We start from the raw sequence: 19,707 nt of genomic DNA, 5'->3' as shown, positions 1-19,707 counted from the left end.
GACAGCGACGGCCCGCTCTCGGGTACGAATCGAAGATAGCGTTTCACTGGCGCACCTGCACGAACGGATGATCTGCATATGATTAGAGCGTGGTTCTAATGTTAGACGAAGCCTTGGAATAACTTCTTAGTAGGCCGTGAAGCCTTCAACGCTAGAGGTACGAATGTCCCCTAGGTCGATCCGAGGTTCCAGTGATAAGGCAAGGGAAGTAGTTACGGGAATACAAGCAGGCCGCAAGTACGCAAGGAATCTCAGCAAAGTTGCAAGCTTCTATTATTTGCTAAATGTTGACGGCTACATCTTTGTACTACTGCACCTACGACCTATCATAACAGAACAGTATTAGTAGAAGGTATCTGAGTCTAAATGACTCTGGTACCCGGACTAATCACGAGTAAAGCTGCACACTGAAATGCTTGGATCTCACTATCCACAAGAGCGTACACTCCGCTCATCTGGTATGGTATGAAGTAAAGAGTTAAAAATGCGCCGCTTCATTGAAACCCGACGCCAGTACGTCGTACCTGTGACGTCTTCGAGTACTTGAACCTCCGACGCCGTGCAAGACTCCGACTTCAAGGATGCCGAGTCTGGGATACATGGTCAACGTCCTCCCAGACTTTAAAGTTGTGTGCGAAGATGATGGTCGTGCAACAACAAAGCTGCTGTGTAAAGACAGAAATCAAGACTGGGACTTAGCTATTACAGGAGCAAGAAAAAGATTCAGGTTCCGGAAACTGGCGGTTGCGTATATTACCGACGCAGTCGCGACTCAACCATCTGTCTTCAACGATGCGGATACTCTGAAGGAATAGAGACCCCCAGGTTTATGTGAGAACACTCATCGGTTTGATCCTGACGAGAGGTGGACATGGGCTGAGGAGCAGAAACTGGTCCGGAAAATGGATATTCGAATCATGACTTTTGCGGCTGTTATGTTCATGGCATTAGAACTTGACAGGGTCGAATATTTCGCAGGCCTGGACAGATCATTTCTGAGAAGATCTTGCTATGGTATCATGACAAAGGATGAGTTGATTAGTAATACTTTGTAATTTGAAGAAGATACACGTCGAATAAAGAGGTTCGAAGGTGAGTCTCTGCTTAGTAGACTCGCCAAGATTCGCTTAAGGCGGCCTGGTCCGTGCGCTAGGCCATATCGGGAATACTTAAGCGTCATCTTCCTCACGGGAGCGTCTTAGGTGCGCTATCAGGTACGCCGGGTGCACGATATAAGGTAAATATAATCATTGGACAAACTGGACGACATGGGGTTGACAGCTGAGGCATGTCAATTGATTTGGAGCGAGATTGTAAAGACTGGCATCGTTCGTTGTGATAGCCGAGTCGAACTTCTTTTTGCTTCATGAGGCCACGGTCTGACTGAGCCAGTGTTCGACCTCCCGTGTATCCAAGCGCAAATTCCTCACGGCTTCGAGCACTTTCCCCCTTTACAGACAAGGTCATCCGCGCAATCATCACCAGTCGAGCAACTCGCGCCTATCCATACAGTCAGCCAAATTTGTCCCCTTTTCCTCATAACTCCTCGGTTCTCAAAATCTGGATGGGAAAACTCACACAGGCAGTGCCCAGCCCACGTACATCCTCCGCATGTCCCACCTGTACACACCAAATCGCCATCACAGTCATCTGCGGTTGCGCAACTGGCTCCTAAGTTCGGTTAGTTCAGTTCAGTTATGAGTTTTAGTCTTGTGTGTGCAAAAGGGGATGAGAGCTAGGATTATCTCCATTATGAGATGTAGTGAGTTTAGGATGGAAGGATGAAGAGGGGCTTGGAGATGAAGATGGAAAGATTCAAGATGGGTGAGATGAAGAAGATATAAAGCAATAATTACCAGCGCAATGCCCTGTCCAAGTACAAGCCGCACACGTAGCCGTCGGAGGTTTCGCCGTAGTCGTCAACGTCGTCCCTGGGGGTGGCGTCGCCCCGCCAGCAATCCTCTTCACAAGCTTATCACCCAGCGTAGCAAGACTAGCTTCGAACTCCACAGCGCTCTTAGCATTCCATTTCGCTCCATTGGCGCCTGGAACAGCATCTGCGCCTGTGAATGCGAGGTAGAGGACGTCTGTTTCGTCGTGTCCGTTGTTACCGTTCACGGAGGTGCCGAAGCAGAGTGTGGCCATAGAGATGGAAGCTTCGCCGATGACTGCGCGGGGGCCGTCGTCGCCGTTTTCGTCGCCCCAGACGCCGTAGAACTGGGTTGAAGTGTTAACGGGAGATTCATATATACTAGTTGAAGGAATGCACTGATATGAAGGTCTGGATTGAGCGTTCCAGAGGAAGGAGAGAGAGCAAGAAGGGCAACTCACCATCTTCCCACCACAAACAACGGCCATCAAACTCAGTTCCCGCACCCCGTTCTTCCTAGGATCATAATTCACAAACCCTGGATCAGTCCCAACATTTCCAAAGACGACGTAAGGGTGGATAAAAGCATCAAGACCAGAGACGCCCTTGTTGTACGACTTTACGGTGTTTTCGAACGAGGTGTGAGCCTGAGTGTCTCCTGAGTTACCACAGCGCCCATCATCGGCGGGACCGTCTTGGATACCGTCGCAGTCCTGTGACGAGTGGTAGGTTAGTTGACTTGTCTGAGGTGGAAGTTGATTTATGTTCATTCTTGGGGACGATTCAGGCAGGAAGAGAGTCAAGAAAGACGTACGATATCCATATCCGCCAACGCACCATTCTTTCCCTGGAGGTAAATAACACCTTCGGAAAGATGATCGCCACAGTACGAGAAAGCTACAATTTCAGGGATCAGCTAAATCCCTTTTTGATCTCTCTCTTGCTGTCCCTCTTCGCGAGTTTCTCTCTCCAAGTATCTCCCTCTCGCCAAATCACAATCTAAAAAGTGAACTTACTATTCGGCGGATCATCCTTCGCATAAAACCCCGTCTTCAAAACACTCTTACAACTCCCCGCCTTCTTCACATTGGTAACCAACGCCTGGATGTTTGCTGGTACACTGCGGGCGGATATTTGCGTTGTGAAGAGGGTAAGGCTGAGGCTGAGGAGAGCCAGCGTTGGCGGGAATGAGATGTGCATTCTGATAGCGGTGAAGGTGAGTTTGGGTTGGGGGGAGGGGATTGAACTTCGGTGAATCTGGTGAGAAATCGAAAGAAAAAGAAGACGGAGATGATCATTATATATATCGATTTGAGAATGAAACTTTTGAGACAATGCCTTCCTGATTGGCATCTAGTATTCCCACATGTGGTACAAAGCCGCGCTTCAAGGCTAGTGAGCGCATGTTGAGCACCAGGAGCCAACTAAGACTCAGCGAATGGACACCGCCTCAATTCCAGGATGTGTGCGAGAGTAACACAGAATTGAGACGCTGACACTTACTAACGTCTGTACATCTCGTATAGGTACCTAGGTACACAACCCCTCTGTTCCAGCCCCTTCAGGGACCTTTTGCCGCTTTCAGCCCCATATCTTAGCACCCGCTTGCTTGATTTTCATTTACCCGGCACAGGTGTGGCATGACATGCATCTAGCTTCTTGATTACTACTGTATGTTCATGCATGTGATGTCTCGTCCCGTGCCGTAGATGATGTGAGATTGGGGGTTGGAAAAGGTTCAGACGAGGCTGTTTGCATGGGAATTCGAATTGGAAATCCAAAATTATCAGATGACACTATTCAGCTGAAGCAGGGGCTGAGCCTGAAGTCTGGCTTTGTGAAGTCCCACGACGGCAGACTGGTCCGTCGAACTGCTGGAAACGGAATATGTGTAGATATCTCACCGCGTTGAGAATCGAATTGATGTGGATAGGGGCTAGAATTCCAGCCCCTCTCGAGTCTCAATGTATCAGTTCTTGTGAGCTGACCTGACTGACTCGACCTGCTACCAGCCAACCCTCTACAATCGACTTTCGAGGATGTCGCACTTGCACAAGCTACAGCAGGATTGATGCGAGGCAGACTATTGATAAGAAGAAGGAAAAGCTTGGGACTCGATCCTAGAATGAAATCAAGATCAGGATCCCCCTCCTTCAAAGCCCCATAAAAGTTCCAGATCATCTCATCTTCCCCGCACTCATTCCCTCACCTGCAACCCAAATCTCTGTATCGCAAGTCAGAAGTAAGAATGCTTGCAGGCGGACGGACAAGATGGGCGGGCTGGTAGAAGCATCAAGGTATGGTTTACTCGCTGGCTCAGGTAATTGTAAAAGTAAGCAAAGATGCAATATTTAAGAAAATTCGCGAGCAAGAAATATTTCCAGTTCTGTGAAGATGACTTTGACTGGACAAGTCAGGAAGTGGGTAACTTTTGGAGGGCGAAATAGGAGAAAACGAAGGCGTCGACGAGATTGTGTATACTTAGTTAATAAATCGAGCACATTGCCACTTGGCAAGCTGAAGTCCTACAGCAGATCCAAAAGGTCAGCCAGCTGAACAGGCAGGACTCAAGCTCGACGACGGATCGAGCCGTCTTCCGTTGTCACTTAGTTGCTGGTAAAGTGCTAATACTAAGTGGCGAGGGTTTCAATAAAACTTCAATAGAGCTGAAACCTCTTCCGCGATTTCAGGATAAGGCAAATTATTTGATTCGAGGGCGTGAAGAGGGGAGGGGGCATATCCTCTTGTATTGTATTGTATTGTGGTATCTCCATTTCAAACAAACGATCAAACAAACAAAACATTCAAATAGTCCAGAACCGCTGTCTAGTCTAATCATGTATGTCTATCCATCCATCCATGTATCAAGAACGAAACACCTCGGAGACACCGTCCCATGCATAAAAGAACGTTGAAACGGAATCAGAACCAAATAGAACAAATGATTGCGTCCAGAGAAGGAGAAAAGCGCCAGATTCCATAAAACGATCCTCTATCCAGTTCAAGACCATCTATCGTGTATCTATCCATCTATCGCCCGCCATGCACTCAAATGCGCGATCTGATTGATATACAAGGTCTATATCCAAGGATGTCCGTCTATACGTACCCGATATGTCTATTCGTGTATCCGTCTATACCCATCCAACTAACCATCAGCCAAAAGAGGAAGATTAGCTCTCAGCTGAGCCGACTGCGACAGCCGTCTCCTGGCGTCCAAGTTCCTCGAACTCGACATGGCCGTCGCCATCGCTCCAGCACTCTTCTCCTTGCCCTCCACACCGGCCGCGGCTCCAGCTCCAGCTCCAGCTCCACTCGCCAAAGCCAGCGGCTGCGTCTCTCCCTCGCGATTATACAAGTTGCGGAACATATAGACGCCTGAGCCTTCCGCGCCCTTGGTCTCCTCAACGAACTTGCAGGTGCGCTGGTTCTTCCAGAAGGCGGTCCAGAAGGGGGTCTTGACGTCGGCGATGTAGTGCTTGCCCATGACGCGGCGGATGTGCTTGGAGGCCTCGCCGGCGTGGTAGAAGGGGATGGTAGAGATGAGGTGGTGGCAGACATGGGTGCCGATGATGTCGTGGAAGAGGTGGGTGTCGATGAAGCCGAGGTCGCGGTCGATGGTTGCGGTGGCGCCGCGGGCGAAGGTCCAGGTTTTGTTGTCGTAGTGAGGCATGGCTGCGTCAGTGTGTTGGAGGAATGTGATGGCCACTAAAAGGTATTCTCGTTAGTAGTTTTCATCTCTTTTCCTCCCTCCTCTCTTTCATGGAAATCTGCGATTGGGAGGAGGGCCTAGGGGAATCAAACTCACCAATCCAGTTGTTCACCCACAACCACGGAACTCCCCACAGAACAATCACATTCCAACTCCCAAACATCTGTCCCGCAACAACCAAACCCGCAATCATAACCGCCACACCCAAATCCGAAAGCATAATCAACGGCAACTCATTCTTCTTGAAGAACACACTATCCTCTCCATAATAGAAATGCGAAATCTTCGCACCCTTGGCCCCATCATACTTCTGTCCCGTCAAGTTAAACAGCAGATATCCAGGCCATCCAAAAAGCTGGTGCACGAAATCATGCCAGAGAGCAGCAATCGGCGAGTCCTCCGCCAGCTCCGCAAACTCAACCATATTAGCCTTCGCCTTTGCCCCAAAGTTTGTCTTGATCCACGAGTCGCGCGTGTGCGGCACAAAAGCCGTGTCCCGCTCCATATTCCCCGTCGCCTTGTGATGCTGCGAGTGTGACAATCTCCAGCTGTGGAACGGCACGAGCAGGAACGAATGCATGATCAGTCCCATGGTGTAGTTCAGATACTTGGACTTGGAGAAGGCGCCGTGTCCGCACTCGTGGGCTAGGATCCAGATCCCTGTGAAGACGAAGCCCTGGACTGTGGTGTATGCGGCCCAGGCGACGAAGCGGAGGTATGGGGAGGGCAGCAGCGGGATGTAGGTTACGGCGAGGTAGATCAGTACCGAGAGGTAGAAGTAGTCGCGCACGACGTAGGCCATGGAGCGGAGAATTGAGGGCTTGAAGCACCAGGCCGGGATGGCATCGTGGATTTCCTTCATGGTGAAGGAGGGGAGCTCGAAGACATTGCCGTGGAGGTCGAGATGGGTCAATTGCTCTGCTGGGACGGACGACGACGACTTCGAAGAGGTCGAGGTCGAGGTCGTTGTAGCTGCTGGTGCCGGACTGGCAGCTGAAGGAGCCATGATGGGTGGTGTGGTGGATGGATGGGTGAGGAGAGAGGGTGCAAGCAAAAGGGGAGGGGGGTCGAAAGGAATGAAGAAGGAAGATGGGGATATTTATTTTCGAATTTATCTGTCTCGAAATACCGCCCACGCTCGTCTTGGCTGGACTGGCCTATCTCACTGCCACAAGGGTCCGGGTCCGGGTCCGGGTAGAAGTTTAGAACACCTAAGGTGAGATTCCTAGGGTCGGGCCCATTTATTTCCTCAACCCTTTTTCCGCATAGACCACCACGACTGCAATTTGAGGCTGCGGATTGGTCGGCATTTGACTGTGGATACAGGAGCGAGACGGAGGGGCTTGAAACATTGCGATAGACAGGAGGAGAGAGCTGTCCTTTGCATCGGTATTTGAATATTTGGAGCTACTATCTGTTTGTCTGGCATGTGCATGTGTATGTCGAGTGTGCATCTCGTTCTTCATCAGTTTCTCACTAAACATTTAACACTTACGAGTAGCGTCAATCAATCAGTCAATTGAACCCCCCCCCTCCCCCCCATATCATATTCTCCCCTATCTCTCAATCCAATCCAATCCAATCCAGCAATCCATCTCCCACACAGACCCATTCCATCCCCCTTCTCCCCATTCCGTACCATTGAACCATTCCAGACCGCCATCTCCTCAATTGTCTTGGCTTTCCCTTGGAAAAACCAACTCAACTGGCATCAGCACAGCACCTTCTTTCACAGCCCTCCCACATGTCAAAAGGGACGGGGAAAAAACCCACACACACACGACGGTGCGACGGCATCTGCATGAAGGGTCCCTCGCTAAACCTGATCAGGCACAGTCAAGACGAGACCCCTTGACTCGCTGCCCAGTGTGATTGGGCTGTACTGATTCAGGCGGATGGGCATTGGTTCGCTTGGGGAAAATAATACTGTAAAGATTTCTCAACGACTTAGTTTGGGGCTGCTAGGGTGTGGTTGTGGTTGTAGTTCTGATGACCCCTTGATTGATTTTTCGGAGTGGAGGAGATTGTGGATCGGGGGTGAGGTGCGGCCGGGGAGGTGGACTGGGCTCCATCTCTCTGCTTTCTCTTTGAGGTCTTTACTCTGCACAAGTAGTACGGTACTCCTATGTTTGAGTGAGGACTTACGCAGAGGAACGATTTTTGCATGGTCAAATTTATGGATGCATGGATGGATGGATGGATTGATGCAGTGACAAGTGAAGCCATAGAATCTCGCGGTCGAGACACAATCAATCATTCGATCAATCGCTTAATCAATCAATCAAACAAACAAACAATCAATCAATCAATCAATCAATCAATCAATCATAAATTTACTTCCCTCTAGAAAAACCCTAGAACCCACCAAGAATTATATTCCCCGTTTCACGATCTACTGTACTAATCGTCGGCTTCGGTTAAGAGGCCGCCAATCGTCGTTCCTCTCCGTACAAACGGTGAGGCGAATCTTATCACACTCGTCAGAAAAGCAAAAACACGTCAAACATGTGCCTGACTAGCTCGAAGCCTATCTTAGGTACGAAATTAGGCCAACGAAGGGTAGGCTGTTGCAGTGTTGAGACTTATGCTTTCAGGGTCTAGTCTGGTCTGGTCTGGTGGCGGTCTGGTGTTGGTCTGGTCTCTTGAAAGATCCGACAGCCTTTTCTCTTTATCTTGAGCTGCCTCGGATCTTGACCTGGAGGGCCGTTACAAAGATACGAAGATGGTCTTCAGAACCGGTTAAATAGCTTTCCCCAAATGTGAAAGCGATTCATTGCGGAGTTTAATTCTCTTCCCCAGCTCCCTCCCAGACACCCATTTTTGACTTCCATCTTATACAGTACGACGGCGAAAACCCAAAACCGAAGTCTCGAATCAGTAGACCAGGATACCTCTCGGGAAATGTCCATCCAGATACTTTTAGTAGTGCGGTATTTCCTCTCGGAAGCGGAACCGTAACCATTGAGGAAACACGGAGATCTTGCCAAGGCAAACGTGATCCCGGATCTTCAGGTCCACCTGCAGTCAGGATGCGAGTCACGTGGCTGATCATCCTTACATACATACCTAAGTACCTAGGTAGGACAAGTACCTTAAAGGAAAAGGCAGGTTCCGCCCCACCGTGGGAGGGGCACGGCACTTGCCTAGAATAACAATCATATCACTGTTACAAAATTTTGGTAACTGTCAATTGACAGTCAATTGATAGAGATAAGGAATTCTTGGCAGTTGAGAGGTTGTTATTTTACCTAGGAAAGTGCACCTCCCAACGGTGGGGCGGAACCTGCTTTCTCCTGTAAGGTACCTAGGTACCGACCCTGGTTCTGGTGATACCTGAGGTGTTTAGGGAGGGACACCGCGCTAAATTCCTATGACAGAAAGATATTCGCCCATTTATATACATATAATATAAATTTACTGCCTACCTAACTAGATCAATCTTGATTGTAAACATCAGGAAAATTTACATACAAAGGCAATTCTAAGTATTAGTAGATCTTAAGATATCAAGTGTTGAAGAAGGCGACTTTCGGTGGTATTCTCGCCTGTTTTTAGTGCCTGGCCCTCATCAAAAACATCACCGAGTAGGCTCGCTAGGTACGATTCGCAGTGACAGGGTCACTTCAGTATCAAACTTGTAAATACTAGACTTGAACACTATGCAACAGTTTCCTGACCTAGGTAGATCCCAAAGACTGTTTGCTGCAATGTTGGTAGCCTTGCGTGGGATTCTATTTGTATCGCCCAAACAGGAAAGGTCTTGGATGCTTTCATCTGCTTGTGGTCATAGCTGGAGCCTCGTTGCCTACCCCACCTAATGTCTTTATTCCACTCTATATCCATATCAGCGCGTCCTTCTCAGACTGTCCTCGCCTTCCAAAAAGCACACAAATAAATCCTGGAACTTTCATAGACTGACTATTACGTGTTACCTCTACAATGGAGTTTAACAGCTCCTCGCCTTTCCCGGAGGGAGTCATATCCTTCCTGGATACCGATCTGTACAAGCTCACAATGCAATGCGCTGTCCTAAGATATTTCCCTGACGTCGAAGTCACGTACGCGTTTAAGAACAGAACTCCAGAGAAGAAGCTATCACGAGAAGCTTTCCTCTGGCTGCAGACCCAAATCAACAGTTTGCTACCCTTTGGTCTACTCTGCGATCGGATTACTAACTGCACAAATAGAGCTCGGAAACATTGCTCTCTCTAAAGATGAACTACGCTTCCTGCAGTCGATGTGTACATATCTGAACAAGCCATACCTCGACTTCCTTAAAGACTTTCGACTGAATCCGCGCGAGCAAGTGGTAGCCTCGTTCACGGCTGAGAATGATACTGGGAGTGGGAGCGATATTGGAGAGGTAGACCTACAGATCAAGGGGCTATGGGTAGACACGATTCTCTACGAGATTCCCTTGCTAGCTTTAACTAGTGAAGCATACTTCAAGTTCATGGACACGGATTGGACATATGACGGCCAGGAAGAGAAGGCTCTAGACAAGGGACTGCATCTGTTGGAGGCAGGCTGCGTTGTTTCGGAGTTTGGCACGCGGCGGAGGAGAGATTACCACACGCAGGCGCTGGTATTTCGAGGGCTTGTGAAGGCAAAGAAGGAGGGAGAGGCCAAGGGCTTGACTGGTCAAATCGCTGGAACAAGCAACGTTCATCTAGCTATGCGATTCGGAATTCCTCCAATTGGCACTGTCGCACATGAATGGTTCATGGGGGTTGCAGCAATAACTGGAAATTACGAGGCAGCTACAAAAGCTGCGCTGAGTTATTGGGTTGGGTGCTTTGGAGAGGGTGTTCTAGGAATTGCTCTCACCGATACATTTGGCACACCGATCTTCCTAAGGGCTTTTAACGAGCCTATTGGGGAACTTCCCAAGCCAGCAATCTCGGATAGCACAGACATATCAGATGCTGCTCCTGTAAAGGCTTCTACTAATACTTTCGCAGAAGTGTTCACTGGCGTTCGGCAAGATTCTGGAGACCCAGCTAATTTCGTCAAGGTAATGCGAGAATTCTACGACAAGGCAGGTATCACATCAAAGAAGACCATTGTCTTCTCAGATTCCTTGAACATCGACCTGTGTCTCGAGTACAAGAAGATCTCTGAAGAAGCAGGCTTCGATTGTTCATTCGGCGTTGGGACATTCTTCACAAACGACTTTCTCCACCTTAAGACTGGAAAGAAGTCTACCCCTCTTAATATCGTCATCAAGCTAAGCTCTGCAGCTGGCAACCAGGCGATCAAGATCAGCGACAATATCGGCAAGAATACAGGCGATCAGGAGACAGTTAAGAAGGTCAAGAAGGAGCTTGGGTATGAAGAAAAGGATTGGAGTTTAGGCGACGAGGCGCATAGATGGGAGAAGTGAAGTGAAGTGAAGCAGGATACAGATAGTATTGACGGAGGGATTTGGCGTACATTTTATCGGGCGTACTTGGATTAGAAAGACTACAGCTGTAGCTCGCTGCTACCTTACTCTGGCGGCATTTCTAGAAATACCCCTGGAAACGCACAGTAGACATATGCCTGCCTGCTATTAATATACCACTCAACGTTACCTAGTACGTGCTAAAAGCTCTATAACTATGCTTCTTCCTATCTAAGAATATTAGGTTGTTTATATTATGTGGCTCCTTTCCGTAGCTAAGTCCAGGCGCTGTTTGCTGTTATTAACGCAGTGGCTACTAAGGTGCAAGGCTGGAATATCTGGAGAGACTGAACAGGTATCAGAACGGAAAGACACTGGAGGAGTCAAAAATGGGTTTGGCTTCCTGTAGTTACGTGGAGTGAATGATAGTGGGAAAGCAACAAAGGTTGGGGCTGGCCCAGACCTCCACAGCTACCAAGTCATGCCACACGAACTCAACCAAATCGTTTATCCGAGGATTCAACACGTCCAATTTGAGAACCTCTTTCCTCCACTGTCACGGCTCTTTCCTCCACTGTCACGGCGAGTCTGGGTACTGCCATCTCCAAAAGCTGGAGACAGTCACCTCGCCGAAGGCAGTCCGAATGATTGTTCTGGGATACTTTATTCTTAAGAAAGCCTCCCCTCCAGTCTATTGTGTATGTATCCAACGCCTAGTGTATCATGAACCGCATCAAAATGTACCATCACGCCCCTCCCTCTAAACCTCTATTCAAGCAGACCCGCCGGTCTTTCGTGCCGGATTGGAATAGTACTCCAAACTTCCAGCACGAACCTGAGCCCCGTCATCCGTATACGTAGTATGCATCTGTCCCCCCCAGAACTCCTCCCTCTCCCTCAACAACTCATCGCTCCACTCCTTAACCTCGGGCATAACAATGCGCGTAGCAACCCAAGAGAACTCCCCCAGATCTATCTTCTGCTCATGGACCCGCTCATACTCGACCATCTGCAGTATCAACTCGATCTTATCGACATCATGCACGAACTGGCTCTCCAGCGTCTCGGAATCCTCGTACTCTTGCCAGATAGCCTTGAGTTCTTGTCCGGAAACGCCGCCGTTGACGCGGCCGAGGAGGGTCTGGGTGAAGTAGTCCATCGTTGTGCTTTCCCGGCGGTTCTTCTCGTGCTTCGCTACCCCGTCGACGGGCGTGATGTCTCCGACTAGAGCCTCTGCCATGTCGTGTACGAGTGCCATCTTTGTGCAGTGTGGGATGTTGAGTTTGGAGGAGAGCGAGGGAGGCGCAAGCATGGTGATGATGGACATTCGGTACATGTGGTCGGAAATGGATTCGCCGCTGTAGAGATGTCGATGTCAGATGGTGGATTTTCTTTTCTAGCAGGAGGGAGACTCACTGGATGATGCCGAATCTGCGCCACCCTTCACGCTTGGTTGTCTTCAGTCGCTCGAGCATGTGGAAGAATGGGACGGGGGAGGAAGAGTCTGCTTGTGGTGGCCCTCCGGGAATGGTTGCAACGACTGCTTCCACGGACCATGATGATTGCACGTCCTTAGCAGCTAATCTGGCAGATCCTTTATTTTCTATTCAGTATATTTCAGTCGTGCTAGATGTCCCTAACTCACCAGACATCGCATCTCCATTAACTTTAACTTCACCGTTTGTAGTCATCTTGCTCTGCGCTCGCAACCCTAATCTGCTGTGGATTATCGAAGCTAGGAAGTTGAGGAGAGTATGTTAGAAAATTAGGAGCAGCGCAGTCTGATTCAATACTCCACGCACAACAGGAAGTCGGAAGTGTTGTTCTGTTTCCGGATAGTCATGGGAGGAGCGCAGGTGGCAGATGGTTAGTTTACTTACATATCAACAAACATGATTTAGCAAACAACCGGCACCCCTGTAGCCTGTCGAAACCCAAACTCCCCGCCAATGACGCACTAAGGGCTCTGGACATTCAGGGTCTGTAACCACGTGGAGCTGGCTAGAGATCACAAGACAGCTGGCATGCCTGAGAAACATGCCTGAGAATCAGGCAGGTTCAGATGCCTTAACCGCGATTTTGACCCAATCTATCTGTCAACCTTTTTAGCTCTAGAGATTTAGGAGGAAGTTGAAGGTGTGGTAACCGGAGGAGGTGGGGGAAGGGCTGGCGGCGGGAGGGGGGGGGAGCATGTTTACTGTTGCCAGGGGTTTTCGATTTAAATCTTCTTTTTCTTTAAAGCCTGTACAGGTTATCCTGAGTTTAAGTGTAAGGAACTGTGAATATAAGTAAGTGCTATGATGCTTCAGCTGTTACTGGGTTTAGTTTAGAGCCCGGACTCTTTAATAGAGTGGCACAAATGTTTATGTTTATATCCATGAGGTGAAGGTGAAATGAAATGAAGCGGACTGGTCGGCTTGAATGGCCGACGCCGACAGATGCCGATAGGACAGATCAAAGGCTGGCAGGCTGGAAGTGGATGAAGTGGATCTGACGATAAGCACCCGTCGGGTGGACAAGCACAAAGCATACCTAGGTACTCTCGGTACTCTACTGTACCTCCTTACCTTAGTAGTGCATATCTTTGTCAGTGGTTGTCTGTCGGATTAGAAGCACATCTATCCTGGCTCGCCTGGCTGGATGCATGAATCTACCCCTCCATCCGTATCGCACCGCATCCTCCCTCAACCCACCTCAATCCACCTCATTCCTCCCTGGATACAATAAACACAGCACCCGTACAACAAGACACCTCAACATGGAGCAGCGCAGACCACCCGAGTACATCATCGAGGTATTCGCAGACCCGTCCTCGGTGAAGGATGTTGTTCGAGGTAGGTAGTTCCAAAGTTCCGCTTGCTTCCATGCTTTTGAGCAGCGCGCGCCGCGGGAGGGATAGCGGGACAGATGGAAGGAACATCGCATGCAAAATGCACATTCTAGCTGAACAAGGAGAAGACAAAGATCTAACTCTGCCATGTGAATAGGTATCCTGCACACGATATTCTTCCACCGATTCTTCCTATCCCTGAGACCGACGACGAGAGATATCCTTGACCTGACGCTGCCGTTTGTAGAGGATGTTGAGCTGGAGACCCTGATTGATCAGCGGACTACGACGCTCGTCAGACAATTGGATACGAGTTCTGATATGGGCGCCAGGAATACCGGCGTGAGGGGCTCGATGGCAGTGCAGTTTTTTGAGAGGAAGAGGAGGAAGGCCTGGTTCACCAAAGGCGAGGAGGAGGTTTGTTGGGAGCAGTGGACGCTGGATGTCACGCTTGCTACCCCGAGGACCGAAAGTGGTATGTTTACTGAGCCGGGATACTTCACAGGTATCTATATGGAACGTGCAGTTACTAATATCGTGGATGCAGAGCGAGCTAAGGTTCGAAAAGCTATGGAGGCCATGCTGTTGAAGGCTGCTATGAAGATTGTCACGACGGTAAATAGGGAGAAGGATCATATCCCGCCAATAACAACAAGCGAGTCAAACCCTTTTCCGTACCAGATCGTGATCAACCCGAGGGACAACGGATGGGGCGCGCGGATGGGGACATATATCTTTTGATGTAAATACAAAATTGGGCGCATTGTACATAGCAGGGAGTATAGGAGTTTAGGGTTAGATGGACTTGAACAGATACCCAAAGAATAGCTTCACTTGAAATCATAAATCACGTTGTATCCTAGGGAGCTATTCTCGGACTCATGACTCGTGGATATTGTTGTTATTGCTTACTTGAAACCCGTAATTTAGCTCCTTCTACATCCTCTTCTCCCTTTTCCTTGAACCTGACTAAATCTAACACTCAGAGGCACGACTTAAGCGTAGAGATAGCTCTTGAATGTATATTCATATCCGTGTTTCTAAAAGGACTTTGCAAGACTTTTAACTGGCAACACGCCACTCTCTTCCTTCATATCTCCACCTCTTCTCTTAGTAGTCGTAATTACTATACCCCGTCTTGTTTTTCTCGTCGACCTCACCTATATATCAAGTTATAATATAAAATCATGTTTTCTTAGGCATACTTCTCAGGCATGCCAGCTATCTTGTAATCTCTAGCATGCAAACTAGCTCTACGCGGTTATAGACCCTGAATATCTAGAGCACTTGGTGCGTCATCAGCGGGGGGTTTAGAGTAAGTGAAGTGAAAGGTCTAATTATACTAGTAGAGCAACAAGCTTGGCTTATCTCAGAGAAAAATGTCAGATATTTAAGTAGTCATACTACACTCCATAGAAGTTTCATCTAATCAATATGCAGTGTTATATTTACATCGCTATTACCGTGGGTGACGTGCGAGATGCCGTTCAATACAGTCGAGGATATATACGGTCCTTTCCGTCCGTTGAAAGTATAGAGGTCGAAGGTTTGGCTAGGAACAGCCAGATACTCCGGTACTTACGTCCTGGTCCCATGTACCGGCTATCAGCAACAGCCGCCCGAGGTAAAGAAGATCGATGTTTTCGCAAGATCGGATTGCAGTATACGGGGCACAGTACGAGATTCGTAATTGAGGCAACGAAATGCTTCTGGGATGCCATGGAGTGATCGTTCAATCGAGGACGGGAGTATGTTTGATTCGCACATTTCACATTGAGCACAGAAACGCAGCGTTGATGGAGACAGCGCTTGAAGAAGAAAAGAAGAAGAAGGGGAGTAGTTCGATCGTGAAATCTTTTTGATATGACTACTGCTTAACATGCATACGGTCATAGCTTCTCTGTGACATGAGCTCGATGAGTTAATAAAGGTAGACATGAGGATCCTACCGCCGATCAACGTCGGAAGGCCGGTTCGAGATGGCCGGGGCTCGGGGCTTGGTACGGGAAGCCTTGGGGCTTTCTTGGCTGGGACGGACGTGGAGCGGGCACAGCCACCGCCGGGAAACCTTCAACTCCTGGCGCTCCAACTTCATGAACTGGACGTGAGTTACTACTGTGGTGACGCGCAATCCAACCCCCAACCTCTCAACCTCTCAACCTCAGACAGCTATTTCTTCTCACGACTGCCCGTCCGCCCGCCCACGAAAACGAACTGAAGACCGGATTTCTCAACAGTCGCATCGAGCAGTACAGTACAGTACAGTATCTACGATGTGCTTCATCTTCACATGCGGAGAACACGGTATGCGAACTCATCCTCATCCTCATCCCCCCACCCCACCGTCCCTGCGTCCCCTGTCTTCCTACAATCTCAGCCCCTCCGGATCAACTCTGAGATCACGGCTTGCTAACGTCTTTTTTCCCAGAGTTCTCCAAACAGTTACAAGGCTACGAAGGCGTCTTGTGCCAATGCCATAACTGCGTACGCCGCCTTTCTTACTTACTGCCCCCTCCCCTCCCGGACAAATGTCCTAACAAGAGTGGTGCGAACAGGGCAACTACTCCGCGCGAGTCATCAAGCGCAACCCATGGTTCACCTTCTGCTTTATCCCTGTCGTGCCTCTCAGTATCCACGGCTATGAAGACGTCGTCTGCTCGATTTGCAATTTCGCACAGCCGCTGCCGAATAGACAGGATGTTATTGCTATGAAGGATGGTGGAGGGGTGGGTGGCGGTGGCGTACCGTTGCAGCATCAGCAGCAAGGAGGTCCGCCGGCTGGATGGGGAGGTGGACCACCTGGTGGTGGTGGTGGTGGACGGGGGGCTCCTAAACCACAGCAGAATATGCATTATGCGTGAGTGGGAGGTGATGGCATGAGGGCGCGAGTGTAACAGAAATGACCATTTTTTTTGGATTTGGGCGGGCCGTTTGGATGGGTTTCGATGCAACATAAGGAGCGGCGTCTTCCAGGTTCGCAATAGGGATGTTGGAGTTGACTGGATATAATCTGTAAGGGGTGTGTTTGAACAAGCTTGCATGCAAGCAATCCCAAATTGTTATAAATTTGATGCCTTTTTGGGACCTTGGCATGATTATACAAACGGAAAGATCAGTTACATGCTAATAGTATATTCTCTGCTTAATGACCACTCAGGGAACCATACGTTTACGCAAGTCTGCTTCTCTCTACATCCTTCCTTTTCATAGTCAATGGTTAGATGCCACGGGATGTGGTGCTGTGAGTCTTGCCCTCACCAGAGAAACCTGCTGATAATAATAAAGATTCGGCGCGCGACCCGCAGTTCAAAGGGGTCCGCAATTAGAGGCACTTTCATTTTTTGTGCTCGTCCATGTAGCTTCTACTTTGTCGTCAACGGCTTGGTCAGTGTTGGCTAGAGCAATAGAACCGACTCCAAAGGATGGGGTTTGGCTTGGTTGGATCTTCTCACTTGTCTCCTTTGAATGCAGGCTGGACGACGGAGATAGGCACCGACATCATTATCGACTGTCGTAGTCAGAGTCCTGCTGCTTACATTTTGGGATCAATGTAAGAATGTTTTGCCGGACGGCGAAAGGAGTCTGGAGAGCTGGACGCAATTCACGCTGCTGCGAAACCGACTCTCGTTTGTGCCAAGTTCGGCGAGGAGCAGTGTATGTTCTTGACCTCCTGGCACGTCTTCTCACTAAGTGTATGTCTGCTGACGATCTAACAGGCGCTGTGGAAGTGTTTATTGTTGGTTCGGCTCTATCTACAAGGTCGCTAGGTACCACATTTGTTGCTATCAACAGTGTAGGTGGGGTATCTTTGTGGAGGCGAGCCCCGGATAAGCAGCAGACAATATCGTACTCCTGTACAGTAAAGCCACGGAATGTCCTTGAGAACTTACGCAATACATGAGGCGGTCGCTCTGATCTCCTGGGAAACTGTTTTATGTATTTGCAAGGTTTAAAAGGACCAAAGAACATCCTTTTGATTCACAACTTCCATTGGCACTGGGTAACCGAATCTTAACTCTATCCTAAATCTCCCTGTTAATCATGACTTCAGTACTGGACGCATCCAAGTCTCTCGACTGGGCTAAAGACCAGCAAGAGCCTCACTATGGTCTCACATCGTTGTGGTCGAATTACTACATTCCTGCCGACACTGCTCCTCATGGCCGCTTCCAAGGAGAGTTGGACGTACGACGTGGTCTACGGAGAAATACCCAAGGAGATCAACAGAACGTTCTACCGTATGACCATTGACCCTGCCGTCCCGCCTCATCCCAAAAATCCGTTTCTTGAAGGCGACGGGAACCTTACCGTGTTCCAATTCCAGGATGGTCGTGTTCATATGAAGGTCAAATATGTCGAAACCGAGCGTTACCTTGTGGAACGAAAGGCAGGCAAGCGGCTCTTCGGTACCTATCGCAACCCATTTACCACCCATCCGTGTGTACGCATGGCAGACGACTCCACAGGTAATACAAACATCGTCTACTGGGGTGGAAAGTTACTGGCACTGAGTGAGCGGAGCCTCCCCTACGAGATGGATCCCGACACATTGGAAACTCGAGGCTTCGACCCTTTTCGTGGCCAAGTCAAGGCGAAGACCTTCACCGCCCATCCCAAAGTCGACCCATTCAATAACGAGCTTGTAACATATGGCTACGAGGCGAAGGGTCTTGGGACCCCTGATATCTGCTATTATGCTATTGATTCATCGGGAAAGGTCAAGGATGAGACATGGTTCAAGGAAGATCAAAACGGTATGCCACATGATGCATGGCTTACTGAGAATTGGCTCATACTGTCATCCATGCCCTTCAAAGTGAATTCGGATGAGGATATGAAGGCTGGGGCACACCACTGGGAATTTGTCCCAGACCGTCCATCGGCCTTCTGGCTGGCTCCACGCAAGGCAAGCACGCCTCGTGCGGCGGACTGGAAGGTCGGCGAAGTACGAAAGTACACCTGGAACAACGGGGTAATCATTCACTGTGGCGCAGCTTGGGAAGAGGAGGATGGCACTCTTCGACTTGAGAGCCATTTCGTGTCGTTCAATGTCTTCTTTGACTTTAACCCTCCGGGAATGAGGCCCCCTCAGACTCCCTCAGGAGACTGGGTCCGTTGGACTGTGGATCCAAAGCAGCCCTCAGGTACTCGACTTGCGGCCCCTGAGATTCTGATGCCTTACATTTGCGACTTCCCGAAAACCGACGAGCGTTTCTCGACCCGCAAGCAGAAAATCGTGTTCTTGATTTCCTGTGATGCAGGCAAAGAGGCCAAGCCCGGCATGTTGCACTTTAACTCCATCGTCAAGCTTAATACGGAGACGAAAGAAATGATGGTCTTCGCCCCTGCTCCAGACGCTCGTGTAGCAGAGCCAGTCTTTGTCAATCGATCGAAGGATGCTCCCGAGGGTGATGGGTGGATTATCTGCTGGACAGATAGGCCTAGCAGACCTCGAGTGGAGCTGGTCATCTTGGACACAAACGACTTTTCTAAGCCTGTTGCTGTGGTTCAGTTGCCGTTCGCATCACGCATGCAAGTCCACGGCAACTGGGTCGATAATCCGAATCCCGGCCAGCCATTGCCCCGATTAACACGGCCAGTCAAGGATATACAACCAAGTGTGCATGGTTCTTTGAATCGGATTGAGTAATCATCGTGACCACACGAATGACGATGGGCCGAGAACTACAAACCACTTGTTCATTCTTTTGTTTCTTACGGTTACTGCAGATTGTAGCAAGTTTCTCAGAGTACGCCATGGTGCTTAAATATAGAACTTGAGGCTTGCAAGTTTCTCAGCCATTTCTGTCTTGTGCCCCCTCGTCCAGAATGGTGACTGACAATGACGAGAGCGACAAATTGTCACATATTTTAGGCTGTGAATCGGAAGTGAGATAGCAGGCAATATAGGT

General features: G+C 49.2%; 7 protein-coding genes across 7 annotated transcripts; 4 read left to right on the top strand and 3 right to left on the bottom strand.

Annotated features, from left to right (window-relative positions):
• Positions 1 to 232: 232 nt before the first annotated feature.
• On the bottom strand, positions 233 to 3,360 carry ONS95_012738 (uncharacterized protein). Its single transcript, XM_058506385.1, has 5 exons — positions 2,887 to 3,360; positions 2,685 to 2,767; positions 1,857 to 2,583; positions 1,579 to 1,671; positions 233 to 1,500 (listed from the first exon to the last, which is right to left on the bottom strand). Exons 1-5 carry the CDS (start codon positions 3,221 to 3,223, stop codon positions 1,427 to 1,429), a joined length of 1,314 nt encoding a protein of 437 aa, XP_058358912.1. The 5' UTR covers positions 3,224 to 3,360; the 3' UTR covers positions 233 to 1,426.
• A 1,658-nt stretch (positions 3,361 to 5,018) lies between these two features.
• Positions 5,019 to 6,588, bottom strand: ONS95_012737 (uncharacterized protein; the record flags this gene model as incomplete). The annotated part of the gene is made up of 2 exons (XM_058506384.1): positions 5,019 to 5,578; positions 5,679 to 6,588. The coding sequence occupies 2 exons, from the start codon at positions 6,586 to 6,588 to the stop codon at positions 5,019 to 5,021; spliced, it is 1,470 nt and encodes a 489-aa protein (XP_058358911.1).
• A 2,825-nt stretch (positions 6,589 to 9,413) lies between these two features.
• NPT1 (nicotinate phosphoribosyltransferase) lies at positions 9,414 to 11,233 on the top strand. The gene is made up of 2 exons (XM_058506383.1): positions 9,414 to 11,158; positions 11,210 to 11,233. Exon 1 carries the CDS (start codon positions 9,820 to 9,822, stop codon positions 10,963 to 10,965), a length of 1,146 nt encoding a protein of 381 aa, XP_058358910.1. The 5' UTR covers positions 9,414 to 9,819; the 3' UTR covers positions 10,966 to 11,158; positions 11,210 to 11,233.
• Positions 11,234 to 11,737: 504 nt separating this feature from the next.
• Positions 11,738 to 12,939, bottom strand: ONS95_012735 (uncharacterized protein; the record flags this gene model as incomplete). The annotated part of the gene is made up of 4 exons (XM_058506382.1): positions 11,738 to 12,323; positions 12,382 to 12,559; positions 12,611 to 12,700; positions 12,846 to 12,939. 4 exons carry the CDS (start codon positions 12,937 to 12,939, stop codon positions 11,738 to 11,740), a joined length of 948 nt encoding a protein of 315 aa, XP_058358909.1.
• Positions 12,940 to 13,723: 784 nt separating this feature from the next.
• On the top strand, positions 13,724 to 14,536 carry ONS95_012734 (uncharacterized protein; the record flags this gene model as incomplete). The annotated part of the gene is made up of 2 exons (XM_058506381.1): positions 13,724 to 13,799; positions 13,953 to 14,536. 2 exons carry the CDS (start codon positions 13,724 to 13,726, stop codon positions 14,534 to 14,536), a joined length of 660 nt encoding a protein of 219 aa, XP_058358908.1.
• A 1,532-nt stretch (positions 14,537 to 16,068) lies between these two features.
• ONS95_012733 (uncharacterized protein) lies at positions 16,069 to 16,656 on the top strand (the record flags this gene model as incomplete). The annotated part of the gene is made up of 3 exons (XM_058506380.1): positions 16,069 to 16,099; positions 16,224 to 16,279; positions 16,351 to 16,656. 3 exons carry the CDS (start codon positions 16,069 to 16,071, stop codon positions 16,654 to 16,656), a joined length of 393 nt encoding a protein of 130 aa, XP_058358907.1.
• Positions 16,657 to 17,729: 1,073 nt separating this feature from the next.
• ONS95_012732 (uncharacterized protein) lies at positions 17,730 to 19,445 on the top strand (the record flags this gene model as incomplete). The annotated part of the gene is made up of 2 exons (XM_058506379.1): positions 17,730 to 17,795; positions 17,847 to 19,445. 2 exons carry the CDS (start codon positions 17,730 to 17,732, stop codon positions 19,443 to 19,445), a joined length of 1,665 nt encoding a protein of 554 aa, XP_058358906.1.
• Between the last annotated feature and the right edge of the window lie 262 nt (positions 19,446 to 19,707).

This window comes from Cadophora gregata (genome assembly GCF_030347475.1).
Source record: "Cadophora gregata isolate MNR1 chromosome Unknown scaffold_6, whole genome shotgun sequence".
Lineage (NCBI taxonomy): Eukaryota > Fungi > Ascomycota > Leotiomycetes > Helotiales > Ploettnerulaceae > Cadophora > Cadophora gregata.
This window is presented reverse-complemented; position numbering and strand designations above follow the sequence as displayed.

Excerpts from the sequence above, each read along its gene's own strand:
- ONS95_012738 (XM_058506385.1), bottom strand. The coding sequence starts at position 3,223 with ATGCCAATCAGGAAGGCATTGTCTCAAAAGTTTCATTCTCAAATCGAT. Across the intron at positions 2,768-2,886 it reads GAAGGATGATCCGCCGAATA|CTTTCTCGTACTGTGGCGAT; the intron begins GTAAGTTCACTT and ends CTGAAATTGTAG. Across the intron at positions 1,501-1,578 it reads GTGGGCTGGGCACTGCCTGT|GCGCGAGTTGCTCGACTGGT; the intron begins GTGAGTTTTCCC and ends CTGTATGGATAG.
- NPT1 (XM_058506383.1), top strand. The coding sequence starts at position 9,820 with ATGTGTACATATCTGAACAAGCCATACCTCGACTTCCTTAAAGACTTT.